At 36.4% G+C, this 17617-nt stretch overlaps 1 protein-coding gene across 1 annotated transcript; it reads left to right on the top strand.

Annotated features, from left to right (window-relative positions):
* Positions 1-10933: 10933 nt before the first annotated feature.
* Positions 10934-14572, top strand: LOC144447297 (uncharacterized). Its single transcript, XM_078137221.1, has 5 exons — positions 10934-10985; positions 11369-11430; positions 11813-12028; positions 12560-12649; positions 12981-14572. The coding sequence occupies exons 1-4, from the start codon at positions 10981-10983 to the stop codon at positions 12631-12633; spliced, it is 357 nt and encodes a 118-aa protein (XP_077993347.1). The 5' UTR covers positions 10934-10980; the 3' UTR covers positions 12634-12649; positions 12981-14572.
* The last annotated feature ends 3045 nt before the right edge of the window (positions 14573-17617 follow it).

Raw genomic sequence — 17617 nt, forward strand, 5'->3', positions numbered from 1 at the left:
CGTATCGCAGTTTTTGTTGCAAGCCCTTATCAAACAAGATTGATCTTTGAAACTGAACACGATAATAATTTGGACTGAAAATATGCACAGACGGATACGATAAAGGTTAGTTCAAGGAGCAGACCTAACAGAGGTTGCCTATTCACATTTACTAACAGACTCGTGAACAGCAAGTTAAAGCAATTCGCAATCTCCAGCAGTTCATCGCGGTCACCCATGCACGTTGCAAAATGAAAAGCAGGAGCTATTTAGAGACAGTGACATCATTGTGCACGTGATGTGGTCGACTTTTCATAAAGCGTCGTAAATGGATGTATGCATTAGGTCAGACCATAGACCCTTCAATAGGGTCTATGGTCAGGCATTGTGAGTCGTGATATAATACAATTCAGTGTTGACTTGTTTACGTTTGTTTACTCTTGTTTTCGAAAACACAGCATGTTGCCAAGAACTGTATTATCATAATATAGAATTCACACTGCAAGTCTAGTTGCTAAGGAAACGTGTAGTACAGAGGTCTGTAATGCTGTAAATGTCATAGTTTGGCGTCCATGATCTCAGACAGATTTTAGTAAATATCAGTTTTAACAGGCTACAGACTTCATCCACGTTTTCAATCTAAAGCCCGCAGTCGCGGGAAAATGTATTGTGAGGAATTGTTCCAAAAGACTAAAACAGGAACAGTTAGGTAAGATATTAAGAAATCATGTTGTGGAGATGTTGACATCAACCCCCGACCATGTTGGGGATGTGCGCATCTATTCTTTTGCGAGTTCTGGCCTTCAGCTGTAACTAAATATTGAAAAATGTGGCTTTATCAGTTTCACGAATAAGACTAAGGAGTTCATTTTCAATTATTCAATTAATACAATTCCAATCACACGGTTCACATCAATTAAGGACCTTGGTGTCATCCTTTGTGGTTCCATGGATTTTTCAGAGCATATTGAAGATGTAGTTGAGAAGGCAATACGCAATCTGGGATTCCTGAAGCGGCATTGTCAAGATTTTAATAATGTAAAGTCTGTAAAGACCATGTACATATCCTTGGTTCGGAGCGGCCTTTAGTTTTGTTCCCTTATATGGAAACCATGGCAAAATAATCTAGTGGATAAAATTGAGCGTGTCCAAAGGAAATTTATCAAATATTTGTGCTTTAAACAAAATATAAGTTATTGTTCTTCAGATTATTTAGAATTGTGTAAGTTTTTCAAACTACCTCCTCTTTTCAATCGTTTCTGATCTGTTTTTAGACAAATGTGTCCATTCTGTGGTTAACTGTTCTTATTTGACACAAATCCCTCTGAATGTTCAACGTAATTTAAGATTTAATTTTCCTTTTCGAGTACCTGCAACCATAATTAATGTTCGTACGCATTCGTTCATTCAACGGGCTCTATCCACTATGAATGAAATTACCAAATATAACTCGAGTATCGACATATTTGACTGGTTTAGTCATTGTAAAACTAATGTACAGAATTATTTTTATACTTTATATTGTTGCTTTTTAATGTATTTTGTTTTGTACCTATGTTTTTGCATTTTGTATGTTCTACGGAGCCTGTAATTGGGATTTCATTCCTGTTGGTTTTCCGAATAATTGTCTGAAGGGGACATTTTGCTTGTGATTAAATGTTGTGGCTCTTTGAACGAAACTAAAACCCAGGAGCAATCGCTTACCTGGTAAATTTGCAAACATTTCCGCAATAATGTAAACGAAAAATTATTGGGATCATGGGGGGTGGCATGAAAGTCTTACGAGCGCGAAGGGAGGCTGTGAAAAAACTATGACCAACATATTTTCTCCTGCCGCAGATTCTGTTCGTTCCCTATTGCGAGAGCCTTGGATTGAAAACTGTAGCCTTCAACTTTAACATATATAAACAGATAGTGGGAGATGAGAGGGTCCGGGGAGGGGGCATCAACGAGAAGATGAAGAAAATACATTATGTAATTAAAAGAAAGATTATTCATGATTTTGCAAAATAGTAAATCATACTTTTTCTTGTCTTGACTCGCGTAATGTCTGTAAGTCTAGTTTTGGAGTATTTTCTAATATGGTCAAATCTAACCCAAGCCATAACACACGTCTTATCTATATGCATATGCTGGTGTACCAATTTATTTTAGATCCAAACATCCCAGGAGTTATGTTTTGGAAGTTTATAACGAAAGACAAAGCAAATACATATACTGTTTTAATTATTTGCATAAACAATTTGTCATTCCGTCGAAGCGCCTTGAAAGCTTCAGACAAGCTGAAGGGTTCAAATGGCCACCTTTGAAATCTGACATATAAAACGACGGTGACCTTTGACACAACGACGACAAAAAAGCCCAGGATTTGTGAAGTAGATGTTTCTCGAGGGAATCTCACATGAAAGCGGTAAACAAAAGAGCAAGTACGTGCTTTGTCCCAGTTCTTCGATTTTTGGCAGCAGTCGTCTTACATATTATAAGACCTGTCTACATGTGGTATGCGGTGAATCAAAAATGGAGGTCAATAAAGGGGTACTGTAGTGTCTTCAACTGAGATTCTGAAGCACGACTTTCTACATGCATACAATCATCATGGTATCAAAGTTCCAACCTTACGCAAACAGGTTCCATGTCTGTATGTCTAAAGGAGGAGGAAGCATTTTTTTTCACCTCGGTACATGAGAGTTAATTGGAATCAAATCGCCTTTAACGACAATAACAACATTCATGCGATATATAGAATATAGTGTTTTATGTTTTTTTCATATCGTCTGCACGTAAAGGGCGACATCAAAAATTCAATGTAGGATAAAAAACTTAATTCTTTTACATAGGCCCCAGACCCCCCACCGCCTGGCCAAAATTGAAAAAGAAATTCAGACCGCAAAATCAATTTCAAATCAGTATGTAGTATAGTAGTATATAGTGCTATGAATATAAAGCCAGTATGTAGTGAGGAAAACTAGTTCTTTTGTTGACACTTTACTTTATTTTAGTGCCATCCATTACTACGGTGAAAATCCTTCTTTTTTTCAATTTGACATTCTTAAAGAAATATTTGTATTCAGGGTTACAAAATCGTTTTTGTATGATGAGAGCTAAAATGGCTCTTAACCTCACTATCCCAAAAGTAAAAGAATTTAGGGTTTTTATCCGATATTGAACTATTGATCTCACTCCTAATCTTAGAGATGTCCTCCCCTCTCACAGCAAAGGTTGTTTTCTTTCTCCATGGTGATAAGAATGCCATGATTTCTTTCTGATCAGTCAACACGACACATCGTTACCAAAAGCAATCGTAACTCTAAATTCCTAGCTATAGCGTACAGAATATGGTTTACATACAGCCTATGGCGGCTCCGATATGCTTCGCGTTTCTGTGTGTCGACTTTCAAATGGACTTTTTTAAGTCCCCCGGTGAATACCGACTATCATCACAAAATATCAATATAGTCATATTTAGCTAAGTTTCACAATGCGGATATTTTTTCAAGCTTTTCATTAACGTGCAAGTTATCAATTTCTATGAAAACCATATACTCATGTGGCCAATGTAATATCTCGTCACAGTGTCATTTCATATCTACTCCTTCAGTGCAGCATATACCTGGTATGTCTGTCAGCGGTACTAGTAAATAAATTCGATGAACGGAAGAACGTTCCATTATTTCGTTGCGACAACCCGTTAGCATATTTTACTGGACTTCAACTCGCTTCTCGGAAAAAGTGCCAATAGTCACAGATCGATGCCTGACAATGTGAAATTATTGAAATATATTCTAGAGTTGTTTTTTTTTTTTAACTTCACATTGTAACATTTTTATTTCAAGGCAGCGGTTACACAAGACGCACTACATTTTCAGCCTGTCTCAGTTTTCGGATAGGGTCATGTTATTCGGCGATTACTACTGGAAAAATAGAAATGTACATTATTTCAATTTCGTTGGTTTCTTAAAAGCCTGAAATAATTTTACGGATGGTGTACATGTAATTCATGAATTTATACAACCCTACATTGACAACTTAACTGTTACGCGAAATTTGACACTGAATTTCAGTACTTATCTCGTAAAATTATGACTTTACGCCACTACTTTGATTTAAATACTTTGCAAAAGAATTGGTGTTACGATACCTTAATCACCGTTAAACTAAAGTTTATTGTTTTTGCAAAATAAATGTCTACGAACGCTGGTACGTACTTTGCGTTAGATCGCAGAACATGGCAGTCTATGTCAGAGCGCGTGAAAATATTAAGTAATTAGGCCAGAAAAAATATTTTTTTAAAAGGTGTTCAACGGGCAACATAACCCGTCATATTGGGTAGGAAGGTCGATTTTTTTTTTTTTGATTTTTTTTACAAAGGATGTAAAAACAAACCACATGTAATGATGGCAAAACATTTGAAGTTGAGTTTACATTGTACTTATTCATTCATCTTGATTTTATCTCTTGCAATTTGTCTGTATATGGCAATTGATTTCAATCAGCTCTAGTTAGGAAATGTGCACAATTTACGGTTAAACAAATTTTGTAGCTCCTCTCAAAATATGTTAAGAAACACTAAATGCAACTCCAGAATTATTTTAGCCACTCCTTCTGTCACCTACACTATAGACGAGATATAAAATTATATATGGTAGCACAGGTACAATGATGCATTAAAAATAAGTGATAATCAACTACAATAACAGTCCAAATGACATTACTTTACAAAGAATGTGGATTTCACACATGGATACTTGTAAGGAGATGTCTCATAATTAGCTCTGACCTATGGAGGGAGGTACTTAGTCAGCCACCTTCCATCTTGTTTTGGGAGAAAGACGTCAATTATTACCATGATTGCTACTGATTGGAAGGATACATCCTCAAAAATGCAAACTTTTTTGAAAATAAGACAATATAGGAGGCCATTTAGAGGCATAAAATATCAAACCAAAAACATAATTTAAAGTCTTACAAAGCTTGAATGTGGTTTTAAAATACTAGAATTGAGAGACAATTATGACATGCAGTACATTTTATCTGGCTATGAAGTGTATTTTGTTGTGGCAAAGCTGAAAGATATTTTGCAGATGTGGTAAATGACTTCTCCTGAACTTTAATTTGATTCCAAAAAATCATGAATAAAGAAAGACTAAAACATTTGAAGACTTTCAGACTATCAGACTTTTGATGGCCCAATGACTGCCCTTCCCATGGTCATAAACTTTTGCTCATTTCGTTTAGTGCACATTGGATATGCAACATGTTAGTTTAATCTCAATTCATTTTTGTATGCATCATCAGAGCCAAGTAAACCACTGTATATGATATTGTATAATTTGGAATTGACTCAAATGTATATTGTTACATGTACTATGCAGAAAAGATAAAGAAATTCCCTTAATTTTGCAACAAAGTGTGCATTTTACTGACATGCAAAGCCCGCATGGGGATATATTGCCCATCACCCCAAAAAAATTGAAAAGCCAAAAATATGGGTAGGTCGGGCCCGTTGAACAGCTTTTTTATTTTTTACTGGCCTAAATACTGTCTGCTATCTGATACGTTTTGCATCCTGATACGTTTCATATCTTCGTTGTAAAATATACACCAATGTTTCATTGTAAATGCCATTTAGTTTTATTAACAGCATTGCTAGAGAGCTATTCGAAATATATTTGTTCATTTCAATGCCATTGCAGAAACATTTTTTTTGGTATCATTTTTAACTTACTTTCTTATTTTGCTTGGGTAGTGTTGTTACATGTATGTGATCATCGATCTAATAATAAGCGCTCTCTATAGCAATAGAGTGAAATTGAAGCTTTCGTGCGAATTCTTACCCTCACAACTTACCTGACAATTCCGAAACAAACGTGGACTATATTCGATCGCGGACTAGTCTATAACTGTCAGAAAATTTAAACAGAGTGTACCGCGTACTTCAGTAACCTTCATTGACTTTCCTTGTGGTTACTCAAGTCGAGGTTGATGTGAAAGGAGGAAAAAACGATCGAGTGAATTTTCTGTGTTTCCGGGTTTAGTTTACTTGTATTGACATGATTAGCTTATGTATTGACTCGCGGTTTACCTCTTGAATAACAAATATACCATTTCATGGACGGGTAATTTAACATCTACATCTCGAGGCATTAACTCACTCATTAACTTCAGTTTAGTATGTCAACCGGAAAGACAAATTTTGACAAATTTAAGACGAATTGTCGGTCAAAATATCCCTTCTGTGATAGTTTGATGAAGTATTGATATGTGTACAGGCATCACTGGGGAAAACAGAGGTACATGAAGATTAGACAAAACAGTTCTCATCATCTTCTTTATTTTGTAAATTTAAAAAAAAATAATTAAGGTTGGTGGCTTAATCTAGGGTCGGTCGGGCTACCGGAAATGGCCATTTTATTTTATTTGGCCTGACCATCACTTTCTTTGACTGTTGCTTCATGACACGTTTAAACTTCGTTGTGGACTGGAAATGACAAATGTCAGTGGAGATTCAACATATATTTATCACACAAAAACTCGAGTCTATGCACTTCTGTCATTTGACTAACGTTAATAGATAGCGCAAGACAGTCTTAATTGTCTCGTGGAACTATATTTCTTGTTAATTATTTTTTAATATTGTTCGAAAATCGTAAAGCTTCTTTGTGTTGTCATTACAATCTGAACCATTAAGTTAATATTTTCTACCGATATGGTTCAAAAAACTTCCAAAATATTCAGGAAGTCAACAACCTGATTTGGCTGTGGTAATAAAAACAAATTGTCTGATGCTGGGAATGGATATAAAATTATTGGTAGAGGAAGATATGTGTTTGGAAAGTGTCCAAGATTGCGACATATACTCATATCATAATTGCTAATCTTTTGGCAACTTTCCAATAGTCACGTGATTCGTTGTGATGTCCCTCCTCCCCTTTCACAGCAAACACTGTTTTTTTTTCTCCATCGTGATGACAATGTCATTTCTTTCTGATCACCAAATACGACACATCGTCACCAAAAGGCAAAACTAATCGTAAGTCTAAATTCCTAGCGTACAAATTCGGTTTACAGCCTAAGTTATCGCGGCTTCTATACGCTTCGCGTTTCTGTGTGTCGACTCTCAAATGGACTTTTTTAAATCGTCAGCGAATACCGACTGTCTTCCCAAAATATCTATATAGTCATATTTAGCTAAGTTTAACTACAATGTTGGTTTTTTTATTTAGTTTATTAACGTGCAAGTTATCAATTTCTTTCAAAACCATATTCTCATGTGGCAAATGTAATATCTCGTCACCCCGTCATTTCATATCTACTCCTTCAGTGCAACGTATAGCTGGTGTATCTGTCAGCGGTACATACGGGTACATAGCTTCGATGAACGGAAGAACATTCCAATATTTAGTTGTGACAACCCGTTAGTATTTTACTGGACTTCAACTCGCTTTTCGAAAAAAAATGCCAATAGTCACAGATCGATTCCTGGCAATGTGAGATTATTGAAGTATATTTTAGAGTTGTTGGTGTGTTTTTTTTATTTCACAATATAACATTTTTATTTCAAGGCAGCGGTTACACAAGACGCACTACATTCTCAGTCTGACGTACACTCACTGTCTCAGTTTTCGGAGAGGGTCATGTTATTCGGCGATTACTACTGAAAAAAAACAGAAATGTCCATTATTTAGCTTAAAACAGTTTCGTTGGGTTATTTTTTTGACGGAATTAACAGTCTGAAATAATTTTGTGGATAATGTACATGTAATTCACGAATTTATAACCCTTCAGTGACAACCGTTACGCGAAATTTGACACTAATTTCGGTACTTGTCTTGTAAATTATCACTTTACGGCATTATTTTGATTTGAATACTTTGCAAAAGAATTGATGTTAAACTAAAGTTTTTTATTGATTTTACAAAATAAATCACCATGAACACTGGTAGTTTGCGTTACATCACAGAACGTAGTTAACTTCAGTTTAGTATGTCAACCTAAAAGACAAATTTTACGAATTGTCGGTCAGAATATCCCTTCTGTGATAGTTTGATGAAGTATTGATATGTGTACAGGCATCACTGGGGAAAACAGAGGTACATGAAGATTAGACAAAACAGTTCTCATCATCTCCTTTATTTTGTAAATTTAAAAAAAAAATTAAGGTTGGTGGCTTAATCTAGGGTCGGTCGGGCTACCGGAAATACCCCTTTTATTTTATTTGGCCTGACCATCACTTTCTTTGACTGTTGCTTCATGACACGTTTAAACTTCGTTGTGGACTGGAAATGACAAATGTCAGTGGAGATTCAACATATGTTTATCACACAAACACTCGTGTATATGCAGTTCTGTCATTTGGCTAACGTTCATGGACTAGCGCAAGACAGTCTTAAATGTCTCTTGGAACTATTTTTCTCGTTAATTATTTTTTAATATTGTTCCAAAATCGTAAAGTTTCTTTGTGTTCTCATTAAAATCTGAACCATTAAGTTAATATTTTCTACCGATATGGTTCAAAACTTCCAAAATATTCAGGAAGTCAACAACATGATTTGGTTGTGGTAATAAAAAAAATTGTCTGATGCTGGGAATGGATATAAAATTATTGGTAGGGGAAGGTATGTGTTTGGAAAGTGTCCAAGATTGCGACATATACTCATATCATAATTGCTAATCTTTTGGCAACTTTCCAACAGTCAGGTGACTCGTTGTGATGTCCCTCCTCCCCTCTCACAGCAAACACTGGGGTTTTTTTCTCCATCGTGATGACAATGTCATTTCTTTCTGATCACCAAATACGACACATCGTCACCAAAAGGCAAAACTAATCGTAAGTCTAAATTCCTAGCGTACAAATTCGGAGTACAGCCTATCGCGGCTTCTATACGCTTCACGTTTCTGTGTGTCGACTCTCAAATGGACTTTTTTAAATCGTCAGCGAATACCGACTGTCGTTCCAAAATATCTATATAGTCATATTTAGCTAAGTTTAACTACAATGTTGGTTTTTTTATTTAGTTTATTAACGTGCAAGTTATCAATTTCTTTCAAAACCATATACTTATGTGGCAAATGTAATATCTCGTCACAGCGTCATTTCATATCTACTCCTTCAGTGCAACGTATAGCTTGTGTATCTATCTGTCAGCGGTGCATACGGGCACATAGCTTCGATGAACGGAAGAACATTCCAATATTTAGTTGCGACAACCCGTTAGTATTTTACAGGACTTCAACTCGCTTTTCGGAAAAAATGACAATAGTCACAGATCGATTCCTGGCAATGTGAGATTATTGAAGTATATTTTAGAGTTGTTGGTGTTTTTTTTATTTCACAATATAACATTTTTATTTCAAGGCCGCGGTTACACAAGACGCACTACATTCTCAGTATGACGTACTGTACACTCACTGTCTCAGTTTTCGGAGAGGGTCATGCTATTCGGCGATTACTATTATATAAAACAATTTCGTTGGGTTCTTTTTTCGACAGAATTGACAGTCTGAAATAATTTTGTGGATAATGTACATGTAATTCACGAATTTATAACCCTTCAGTGACAACCGTTACGCGAAATTTGACACTAATTTCGGTACTTGTCTTGTAAATTATCACTTTACGCCACTATTTTGATTTGAATACTTTGCAAAAGAATTGGTGTTATGATACCTTAATCACCGTTAAAGTAAAGTTTTTTTTATTGATTTTACAAAATAAATCACCATGAACACTGATAGTTTGCGTTACATCACAGAACGTTGTGGTCTATGTCAGGGCACGTGAAAATACTAAGTAAGTACTATTTGCTGCCTGATGCGTTTTGCATTCCGATACGAAACGTTTCATATATTTGTTGTTAAAAAACACACCACTAGTTCATTGTAAATGCCATTTAGTTTTCTTGAAAGCACTGCTAGAGAGCTATTCGAAATATATTTGTTGATTTCAATGCTACTGAAGAAAACGTCAGTTATTTTGTAATATTTACACGTGCTTCGTTAATTTGCGAAAATGATGTCGACTTCGGCAGTGTTGTTACATGTATGTGATCATCGATCTAATTATAAGCGCTCTCAATACCAGTACATTGAAATTGAAGCTTTCGTATTACCTGATCTTTCATACGAATGCGTGCCATCATAACCTGACAATTTCGAAGAAAAGGACGATATTCGATCGCGGACAAGACGATAATTGTCCGAATATTGAGGCAGTGTGTACCTCGTACTTCAGTAGCCTTCATTGACTTTCGTTGTGGTTTATACTCAAGATTAGTTAGGGTTGATGTGAAAGAAGAAAAAACGATAGACTCGTGTCTATGCAGTTCTGTCATTTGACTAACGTTCATGAATATCTCATGGAACTATTTTTGTTGTTAATTATTTTTGAATATTGTCATTAAAATCTTATGTTGTCATTAAAATCTTAACCTGGTCCATTAAACTAATGTATTCTGTTTAAAAATCATTTAATTTCCTATATGTTGTTCAAGTCAATATGATTACGAAAAACTCCATTTGTCTGACACTCGGGAATGGATAAAAAATGTATTGGTAGGTAAAGGTACGGGTTGGGAAAGTGTCCAAGATTGCGATATATACCCATCATAAATGCTAATTTTTTGGCAAGTTTCCCGTAGCTAAGTGATAATTTAAGTTGTGGTGACGTCATACATACAATCAACCAGAGAATGGTAGTTAAAGATCTTTTTTTATTTATGTGATTCATAAGATTCTTTTGACAGGCATGCAAGACTTTGCTTATCAGTAAACAAGACAAAAAGAAAAAAAAAGACATGCTTCTATGGCGTGATCTACACCATGGTAACGAAATACAATATTATTGGGTATGCATACTAAAGCCAAAGGGAGGCAGCCAATCAAATATATCACATCGCTACCCGTGCGCATCACTTTTGCGCCTTTTCTTTATAATTTAAGTTAAGACAGACTTAAAGAAATGATCAGTTGGGCCAGTTTCCAGATCAAGTGAAGAACAAGAAAATGGGGTGAGACTTATTAGTATTTTGGAGCAATTGCTCAGACTTCAACTTTTTTTACTTACGATATGATTTTCTCTGTGTGCGCGTCTCACCGATGACCAGTCTCTCTCTCTCTTTCTCTCTCTCCCCCCCCCCCTCTCTCTCTCTCTCTCTCTCTCTCTCTCTCTCTCTCTCTCTCTCTCTCTTTCTCTCTCACACTCTCTCTCTCTCTCTGAGTCTCACTCTCTCCCTCCCCCCCCCCTCTCTCTCTCTCTCTCTCTCTCTCTCTCTCTCTCTCTCTCTCTCTCTCTCTCTCTCTCTCTCTCTCTCTCTCTCTCTCTCTCTCTCTCTCTCCCTCTCTCTCTCTCTCTCAAGTATGTTAAATGATATTTGTCTGTTTTCTCTGTCAGGTTTATAACAATCTTCATGATTGCAATGGTCGTCACTCTGTCAGTCATCACTGATGTCAAAGGTAAGAAATACAATTATACAAAACTAAAACGGAAATCAGTGTTTCCCAAGGCTTGGCAAACTATAATTATTTCCAACGCTAATATGGTGAGATGTTTAAATTCTGTGTCTTCTACAGATAGACCACTGCGCGTTTCGCAGTACCCGTATTTTTGTATGCAACGTTTTGATCCATTACACTACTTTGCATTTTGTGTTGGTGTTTGTTTTTCGTTTCTTTATCTTACTTTATCACTTTAGTATTGGAGAACAAAATAATTATATTCCATTGATACATGATAAACTTATTTGAAGATGGGAAACCTTTTCCTGGGACAGTGATGAACTTACGCAATATAGTAGGACTTATACAACCATTAAACACGTAACATTTTTACTTACAGTGACGAACGCTCAGACGACCCCTATGAGTAATGGTGGTGATGGTGGTGATGGTGGTGATGGTGGTGGTGATGATGGTGGTGATGGTGGTGATGGTGGTGGTGATGATGGTGGTGATGGTGGTGATGGTGGTGATGGTGGCTCGCAATCTACCTCCGGTAATAACAATGGCGATGGGGCTACCAGCAACACTGACTCTGCTACCACAGAATCAAAGGGTAAGAATAAATTCTGATCATACACGAGTTTTGATTAAATGCTACAAAAAATAGTTTTTTAAAAAAAAAACGTTACCACAATTTAATGACACATAGTATGAAACAAGTATTATTTTGATTCTCCTTACTACTAACTCGAAAGCGAAGAATAAACACAGTAAACATTAATTTAACTTGTTATCATCTCAGTTTTATTTGTTTCATGTATACTTATTATGGTTTACTCAGTTTTATTGTGTCGTTATTCTCGTGTAACCCACTCCTAACAAACTTTTACCATTCGAATAGAAATATTTAAATTCAATGCTAAAGGTTCGGACAGAACAAGAATCTCAATACAAAATCAAAACTTTATATACAGAATCATTTTAGCCATTTGGAACACATCTCCCTAGGTGATTTCAATATTTTAACTTGTATCAATTTTTTTTCAGGCAAAGTGTTTGTCCTTACATTCTTCCAAGACAGCGTATGAAGTGTTATGTGGTTTATTATCAACCCTTATATTCATAATAATCTTATTGTTTCTAGCCCCTGGCTTGCCGTTCTGTCCCTTCCTTGTCGCCGTAATGGTTCCGGCTGCCATACTGATAGGGAAAATGTGAAATCTATCAATCTGAAGTAAGTATTCGATCATAAATATATTGAAAGTCAATAGATTTTAGGAGTTGGAGTCTCCGTTTAAACTGGAAATATAACATGAACTGTACACGTTTAATTTTATCAGCAGCCATTTTCGAGTTTATCGCATCAAATGCATCGAATAATTTGCTGTATTAAATCACCGAGTAATTCACAATTCTAAACAACAACAACAACAACAACAAAAACAACAACAACAACAACTGTAGCATGCACGGTGGAGACATATATGCAACTTTTTTAACATTATAAGTAAATGGTATGATTTTTTCGAGACGTCAACATCACATTTTCGTTCTTTTTTTTACAGAATTAACTTCAATACCTGGTGGAAAACAAAACACTCAAGATCTTCGTAGTACATCATCAGAAAACGTCCCGACTTTCGTAGTACATCTTCAAGCTAAAGAAAACTTCCCGTCTTTGAAATTCGTGAAGAATTTGACATCACTCTGGAATTGCTTGATCTTCACTGCAAATAAGACTTGTTCGATTGAGGCCACTTCAGGTCTGTTTTTATAGCCTTCCCCTTGATACGAGGGGTTTTTAGATTATATTTCAAAGCACGAGTTTAGTCTAGAAAACAGTCTACAATATCTTTATTTCAATATATCAGAAGCTAAAAGCCATCTCCACACTTTTGATAGTGTATGCTTCTTGTGTTAGTTTACCCCTGCAAACTCTACTAGTACAGTTATGCCTTACAGAAATCACCAGTAAAACATAAGTTCCACAACTTTTAACTATTTAAGTTTAACACTTTTACATAAGATTTTCTAACAGGTATTGAAATTATACATTAACCTGTAATAGTATTCTTATTATAGGTTTTGACTTGACTTCTTACTCGGTTTGTATAGTATTCAAATTGTTAAAATCTGACAATGAAAGTATAGCATATATCTACGACTTGATACCATGATAGCTAGTGTCTATCTATGACCGGTACTATAGACGATGGGATACGAGGTATGTTGTATAATATTGTATATAGGATATCCCGAATTCTGATGACGCTGTACCCCGAGATTTACACTGGCTTGACCATTTTATTCTGCTTCGGTTGGTGAGCTCAAGTTAATCGTAACGGCCAAAGTAAAATTCACTTCTGAAAACAATCATTTTGTAATTGAATTTGTTTAAAAATGAAACGGCAAAGAAAAAACTGCCATCGCACGCGCAAGGATAACACAAAAAGTGTTTTCCTTGCCATATTAGAATTGTTTGTTTAAAGTTTTATTTTGTTTGACGGAAACAAAAATGTTGATGATACATTTTATTGGTCGTTTTTTCTTCTCATTGTAATAAGCCAAATTTCAAAAATTGACCTTTTCAGTTATTGCTCATATTGTTTGACCCCCCCCCCCCTCCCCGACCCCACATCTGATCTAATTTGAACTCAGTTTCCTTGGGGAATATATTCAGACGTACTGTTACATCCCATGACGTCACTTCCGACTTGCCATGCCATAGATAATGCTTGCTATCAATGTCATATTCTTAGTTGTACCTAACTATAGTCTGGTATCTGATATCAGAGACAAAAAGTTATCGTTCAGTGTGTCTCATTCTCTGTAAAACGTGTCTTACAATAACAAAACCTCACCGAAAGAAATAACTTGGATATTCAATTTCATCTAAATGTATGCCGACATCTGAGTGTTATTGTTACCATTATGAAAGTAGATTAAGTTCACCATTTATAAAGTATCAATTTATTGATAGAAAATTGTTGGTGTACTTACAATTGTTTGTGTATTTTTTATCATCTTGAGTCAGAGATCACTCTCTAAACTCACAAGAGAGATTGAATATCTAATTAAATATCGATTAAGTGAGTAAGAGAATTTTAAGATACGATTTAAACTTCACGCCAACATGATGTCATGTTAATAAATGAAAAATTCAATAAAGTTTTCTTTATGGTTATAACGTTTGGTTTGAGATCGAATATGTTTCAAAAGAATGATGATGTTGAGGATGGATGGATGGATGATAATGAGAATGATGATGATGATGATGATGATGATGATGATGTGGATGTGGATGGATGGATGGATAGATGGATGGATGATAATGAGGATGATGATGATGATGATGATGATGATGATGATGATGATGTGGATGGATGGATGGATGGAGGAGGATGTGGATGGATGGATGGATAATGGATGGATGATGATGAGGATGAGGATGATGAGGATGAGGATGATGAGGATGACGATTGTGATGATGATGATGATGATGATGTGGATGTTGATGGATGGATGGATGATGATGATGATGATGAGGAGGAGGAGGAGGAGGAGGAGGAGGAGGAGGAGGATGACGATTGTGATGATGAGGAGGATGGATGGATGGATGGATGGATAATGGATGGATGATGATGATGATGATGATGATGATGATGATGATGATGATGATGATGATGAGGAGGAGGAGGAGGAGGAGGAGGAGGAGGAGGAGATGGATGGATGGATGGATGGATGATGGTGTGGATGGATGGATGGATGGATGGATGGATGGATGATGATGATGATGATGATGATGATGATGAGGAGGAGGAGGAGGAGGAGGAGGAGGAGGAGATGGATGGATGGATGGATGGATGGATGGATGATGGTGTGGATGGATGGATGGATGGATGGATGGATGATGATGATGATGATGATGATGATGAGGAGGAGGAGGAGGAGGAGGAGGAGGAGGAGGAGATGGATGGATGGATGGATGGATGGATGGATGATGGTGTGGATGGATGGATGGATGGATGGATGGATGATGATGATGATGATGATGATGATGATGATGATGATGATGATGATGAGGAGGATGAGGAGGAGGAGGAGGAGGAGGAGATGGATGGATGGATGGAAGGATGGATATGAAGATGATGATGATGTGGATGTTGATGGATGGATGGATGGATGATGATGATGATGATGATGATGAGGAGGAGGAGGAGGATGGATGGATGGATGGATGGATAATGGATGGATGATGATGATGATGATGATGATGATGATGATGATGATGATGATGATGATGATGATGATGATGATAAGCCAAATTTAAAAAGTTAGGTCTTTCAGTATTTGTTCATATTGTTTGACCCCCAGCCCACCCCATCTGATCTATTTTGTACTCAGTTTCATTGGTGAATATTCAGACGTACTGTTACATCCCATGACGTCACTTCCGACTTGCCATGCCGTAAATAATGCTTGCTATCAATGTCAGATTCCATTGTGTTAGAATTAGTCACCGTATCAGTTGTACCCAACTATAGTCTGGTATCTGATATCAGGGACAAAAAAAACCTTCTCGTTCATCAGTGTGTCTCATTCTCTGCAAAATGTGTCTTACAATAGCAAAATCTCACCGAAAGAAACACCTTGGAGTATGCCGACATCAAAGTATGATTGTTACCATTATGAAACTAGGTTAAAGTTCACCATTTATAAAGTATCAATTTATTGATAGAAAATTGTTGGTGTACTTACAATTGTTTGTGTATTTTTTATCATCTTGAGTCAGAGATCATTCTCTAAACTCACAAAGTATCAAGTTATTGATAGAAAATTGTTGGTGTATTTACAATTGTTTGTGTATTTTTTTATCATCTTGAGTCAGATATCATTCTCTAAACTCACAAGAGAGATTGAATATCTAATTAAATATCGATTAAGTGAGTAAGAGAATTTTAAGATACGATTTAAACTTCACGCCAACATGATGTCATGTTAATAAATGAAAAATTTAATAAAGTTTTCTTTATGGTTATATCATTTGGTTTGAGATCGAATATGTTTCAAAAGAATGATGATGTTGAGGATGGATGGATGGATGATATTGAGGATGATGATGATGATGATGATGATGAGGAGGAGGAGGAGGAGGAGGAGGAGATGGATGGACGGATGATGATGATGATGATGATGATGATGATGATGATGATGATGATGATGATGATGATGGATGGATGGATGGATGGATGGATTATGAGGAGGAGGAGGATGTTGAGGAAGGGTGGATGGATGGATGGATGGATGGATGGATGGATGGATGGATATGAAGATGATGATGATGAGGAGGAGGAGGAGGAGGAGGAAGATTGTGGTGAAAATGGTTGAGGAGACGACGACGACGACGACGACGACGACGACGACGATAACGATGGTGATGATGATGATGATGATGATGATGATGATGATGGTGATGATGATGATGATGATGATGATGATGATGATGATGATGATGATGATGATGATGATGGAGAAGGAGGAGGAGAAGGATTATGATGGAGACGGTTTTTGATGAAAGACAGACAGAAGGAGGAGAGACAGGGGAGAAAGAAACCAAACAGACAGACAGACAGACAGACAGACAGACAGACAGACACATGCGCATGCACACATCGAAGAAAATTCGTTAGTTCATCAGAAAATACAAATAAATCTCACCTATTTCCTTTTCCTTCAGTAACGTAATCTGATTGTGCTGCTCAAATTTCGATGTTTGAGAAACTGAATGAAGTGTATTTGTCTTGAGTAAGAATTAAACCATTACAAAAATGTTTACAGTGCGCATGAGCAAAGTGCAACATCATTTTTGATTGGTCGCCTGGTCGTATTACTAGTATTAGCGATCGGATTATTCAACATTTTTGACACTTTAATTCTCAAAATGATGTATTTCATCACCACATTGTAGATGGTTTGTTGTAAAATCCGGGTGTAAATCGATAAATATCATTTTCTAAAATTAGTCTTAAATAGCTTTAAAAGTTCCTCAGTTTAAATACCATTATATTTCGGCAAGGTGGTGCCAAAATCTGCAGAGTTACTGACACGTGGTGATTGCGTTGACTGACCAATCAGCGGGTAGGGAACTTTGTTCTGCCCCCCCCCCCAAAAAAAAAGTAAATCCAAGTAAGTACAGAAACTC

The sequence above is a fragment of the Glandiceps talaboti genome, chromosome 16 (assembly GCF_964340395.1).
Source record: "Glandiceps talaboti chromosome 16, keGlaTala1.1, whole genome shotgun sequence".
NCBI classification, from domain to species: Eukaryota; Metazoa; Hemichordata; class Enteropneusta; family Spengelidae; genus Glandiceps; species Glandiceps talaboti.